Here is a 4,466-nt window from a genome sequence, read left to right as displayed (position 1 = left end):
CAGACGGCTGCGGACCTGCCCGTCCATCAGGAAGTGGTCCTTGAGGAAGTTCAGCACGCGGTCCGGGAGCTGCAGGGACGAGTTGATCCTTTTCTCCCGGGTGCTGTTGGTGATGCACTGAAGGAGAAGGTGGCGGCGTGAGGCCAGCGACACATGGCACAGGAGGGGGTCCCCGCAGATCCCGCCGGGTCGGCCTCTCCCAAGGGCGGCAGGGCATACGCCCACCCTCGGAAGCCATGGCACATACTAGCAGGCCTGTGGAGCCACAGGGCAAAGCCCCCAGGCCTCGAGCAGCACAACCGCACCGCCTGCTCTGTGAGCATCCTAGTGGGGGGGCATGAGGTGCCCACAGTTAGTGCCTGATTCTCTCTGTAAGAGCCCTGAGACTTGGTAGCCAGGAGTGAGACCCTCCTCCGATGAGGCTCGAGGGCTGGGGATGAGCACCCAGTAGGGCAATGCGGAGATGTACTCCGCACGCCCATGTCCTGGCTCAGGCCTGCTCTGGAGAAGCCCTGCAGGCTGGAAGGAAAGGAGAAGGAACTCTAGCGCCGCCAGTGTGGCTCAGTGATTGAGCATCGACCTATGAGCCAGGAGGTCAAGGTTCGATTCCCATTCAGGGCACATGCCCAGGTTGAAGGCTCGATCCCCAGTGTGGGGCGTGCAGGAGGCAGCCGATCCATGATTCTCTCTCATCATTGATGTTTCTCTCTCTCTTCTCTCTTCCCTCTTCCTTTGAAATCAATAAAAAATATTTTTTTTAAAAAAAGAAGAAAACTCTTGGGGCCTGGCCATTTATTACTCAAATAAATAAGGCGCTCACTGCCCAAGGGGAGGCACTGTGAGTGCCCTGATGGCGGCATACCTCCCCCACAACCGCCCCCCCCCCCAGCTTGGAAGGCATTCAACAGTCATGGTCCCATCTAACCCAGTGGGACACGCAGGCCTGGGCTTCTGTCCCCACTTTGAAGATGAGAAAACAGCCGTGACAGACTTGGAGAAGCCAAGTGACCCCTGCGTGGGAGAGGCCCCTATCTCCCGGGCCCCCCCGCCCAGTGCAGGGAGCAGTGCTCACCGAGCCCGGCCGGGGCGTGGGCACCTCGTAGGCCACGGTGTACCACTGCAGCGTCTCCCGGTTCACGGCCTTGTAGAAGCCGTCGAAGGCCCTCTGCACGTCCCTCATGCTGAAGACACAGACGGCAGAGCCCTCCGTGGTCCCTCTGTGCCTACACAAGAAGTGGCGGTTAACCCGAGAGCTGGGGCTCAGGGTGAGGCGGGCTCCCGGGCCCAGCCCCAGCCGCCCCTCTCCCTCCCACCCCCAGAGCCAGGTCCGGGGGCCCTACCACTGGGACGTGAAGACCCCGTAGAAGAGGGTGTCTCGCCAGTCCTCGGGGCTGGGGCTCAGCGTGAAGACGTCCTGCAGCACGTTGAACGGGAAGCCGTCGCCGGGCCGCAAGCACAGCAGCTGGGCCTTTAGGAAGGACGTCCAGCGCTGCTGCAGGATCCGCCCGCCGCCCTCGTCACCCTGCGGGAGGGAGAGAGGCCGCTCAGGCACCGAGGTGGGGGGCTGGGGGCTCCACGCTGCCCCCTCCCCGACAGTAGCTGAGACGGACAGCAGCGAGGGCGGGCAAGCCACAGCCAGGCCTGAGCTCCACTGAAAATCAAGAACACCCACCCTGGCCTGCATGGCTCAGTGGTTGAGCGTCGACCTAGGAACCAGGAGGTCACGGTTCGATTTCTGGTCAGGGCACATGCCCAGGGTTTCAGGCTTGATCCCCAGTGGGGGGTGTGCAGGAGGCAGCCGATCCATGATTCTCTCTCATCACTGATGTTTCTATCTCTCCTTCCCTTTCCCTTCCTCTTGGAAATCAACAAAAATATATTTTTTTTGAAAAAAGAAAAAATCGCCTGACCGGCGTGGCTCAGTAGCTGAGTATCGACCTATGGACTCAAGGGTCCTGAGTTCGATTCCTGGTCAAGGGCACATGCCCGGGTTGCGGGATCGATCCCCAATAGGGGGCGTGCAGGAGATAGCTGATCCATGATTCTCTCTCATGGATGTCTCTCTCTCTCTCTCTCTCTCTCTCTCTCCCTCTCCCTTTCTTTCTCTCTAAACAAATCAATAAATAAAATAAAATAAAATAAAGAGCAAGAACGCCTGGAGGCAAGGTGCAGGTGCATCAGCGGGCTAAGTGGACGCCAGTGCTTTGCTTTCTGTGAAATCCCACAAAAAAGGACCAAGGGGAGTCTCCCTACAAACATGGACACAGGTCACGGCTTCCAGCTGAAGAACTGCATTTACAGTGCAAGTCGTGTTTGCGAATAGTCTTTTTTGTTGCTGTTGTTTTAATATATTTTTATTGATTTCAGAGAGGAAGGGAGAGGGAGAGAGAGAGACAGAAACATCTCTGATGAGACAGAATCACTGAGAGGCTGCTCCAGCACGCCCCCCACTGGGGATCGAGCCCACAACCGGGACATGTGCCCTTGACTAGCACTGAACTGTGACCTCCTGGTTCCTAGGTCAACACTCAACCACTGAGCCACACAGGCCGGGCTGTAAATAGTTTTTTTGCAATATAAATATAAGTATTTACACATATGCAAAAAAAAAAAGATTAGCAAGGAACCTTCTAGAATGTTAAAAATGGTCACTTCTTATGGCGGGGCGATAGGAATCTATACTAATAAAAGGGTAATATGCTAATTAGACCACACATCCTTCTGGAGAAAGCCATGGTGGCGGGGCCAAGGCAGAGGCAGTTAGGGGTGATCAGGCCAGCAGGGGAGAGCAGTTAGGGCGAGCAGGCCAGCAGGGGAGAGCAGTTAGGGCGATCAGGCCAGCAGGGGAGAGCAGGTAGGGCGATCAGGCCAGCAGGGGAGAACAGGTAGGGTGATCAGGCCAGCAGCAGAGAGCAGTTAGGGCGATCAGGCAGACAGGCACGCAAGCGGTTAGGAGCCAGTGGTCTCGGATTGCGAGAGGGCTGTCCGACTGCCGGTTTAGGCCTGATCCCGCAGGGGGCAGTCAGACATCCCCTGAGGGGTCCTGGATTGGAGAGGGTGCAGGCAGGCCTGAGGGACACCCTCCACTGAACGAATTTTGTGCACCGGGCCTCTAGTATAACATAATATTCAACCACATGCCTAAAAGCTTTATGTGGATTAATTTAGTCCACACATAAGAGAAAACAATACGAGGTATTTTGATTCAAAGGCCGTGAGCTAAGCCGTTCTTCCCGGAGGACAAGAGAAGGTCACAGAAGCAGGACCTCCTGGCGTTCCCTGACCCCGGACCCCGGGAGCCTTTGGGGGCTCTGGGGGTCCCCCCTCACCTTGCAGATGCGAGCGATGCGAGACACGATGGTGTTCTCGAAAAACTCAAACTCCTGGCCCGTCTCGCTGAAGAAGAAGTAGATCTTATCATCGTCCCCGTGCAAGCTGCCCAGGCTCTCGGGAATGTAGGCCGAGGCCACAAACGCTGGGTCTGTAGGAGCCGGCAAGGAACACAGAGTCAGCCCAGGAATTCCAAACAGGCATCCCAAACAGGCGGGACTCTGTTCTCAGGCCTTGGGGGCAGGGGGGCACCCTTCCCAGGGCCCCTGGGCCTGCCCATGGGTGGGCGGTGGGAGGGCTTCACCTTGGAGCCAGTTGAGGGAGCCCTCGGTCTTGATGGGGCGGCGGCTCTGGCTCCGGGAGATGGCCGGGTCATTCCCCTGGAAGTTGCCGACTGTGCCAGTATAGAGCTCGCCATCTGCCAAGAAAACATTCCCATGGGAACGGCCTCTCGGAGAGGCCTCTTCCCCCCACACAGGCCTGCAATGACCCCAGCCCTGCCCACTTCACTCGGGGTGCACAGAAGAGGGAGCAGGAACCGGGAGCAGGAACTGGGGTGCACAGAGGAGGGAGCAGGAACGCAAGGGCAGCCCAAGGTCACATCTGCACATCACCCCCCCCCCCGCTGGAGCCTCAACATCCCCCCCCCCCCCCCGATGGAGCCTCAACAAGGCCATCCTGCCCCCAATACTCACCAACCATTAGGGCCGTGGACTTGAAATTGGGGTCAAAGGGGCAACGACCCTTGCCATCTTCCAGGAGGACATTCCCCGCCTTGTCCTGTGCCAGCGTGAAGTTCTCCACACTCTATGGGGGAGCAGACGGGGGGGCGCTCAGGGGCACACCAGGGCAGGGGGGGGCTCCGCAGGAAAGGCGGGGGATGCTGGGAAAGGCAACTCGGAGGGGGTGGGGGCAGAGGTCAGACAGGCCGTCCTCCCCATCCTAGTTCTCAGGGCACAGTGACCTCTGCGGTGGGCGCCAGAAGTCCCTGGTGGCAGAGGGGATCTACAGGGCATGCGCTGTGGGTCAGCCAGAATCGTGGCGCCTGGGCGATTGCAAGTGCTCGTCCTTCAGCTGGGGCTAGGCCAGGGGCTCCAGGAACCCAGAGCTACCACGAAGCTTTGCTGGGACCTGCC

The 4,466-nt window shown here is 58.6% G+C and overlaps 1 protein-coding gene across 1 annotated transcript in view; it reads right to left on the bottom strand.

Annotated features, from left to right (window-relative positions):
- Positions 1–4,466, bottom strand: part of SEMA4B (semaphorin 4B) — a gene marked incomplete at its 5' end in the record, with an annotated part of 31,587 nt that overhangs the window by 5,878 nt on the left and 21,243 nt on the right. The window contains 6 exon segments of the mRNA XM_015567731.1: positions 6–117; positions 1,073–1,223; positions 1,341–1,522; positions 3,330–3,481; positions 3,635–3,748; positions 4,026–4,163. Coding sequence (XP_015423217.1) covers positions 6–117; positions 1,073–1,223; positions 1,341–1,522; positions 3,330–3,481; positions 3,635–3,748; positions 4,026–4,163 — 849 coding nt within the window.

The sequence above is a fragment of the Myotis davidii genome, unplaced genomic scaffold, assembly GCF_000327345.1.
Source record: "Myotis davidii unplaced genomic scaffold, ASM32734v1 scaffold324, whole genome shotgun sequence".
Lineage (NCBI taxonomy): Eukaryota > Metazoa > Chordata > Mammalia > Chiroptera > Vespertilionidae > Myotis > Myotis davidii.
This window is presented reverse-complemented; position numbering and strand designations above follow the sequence as displayed.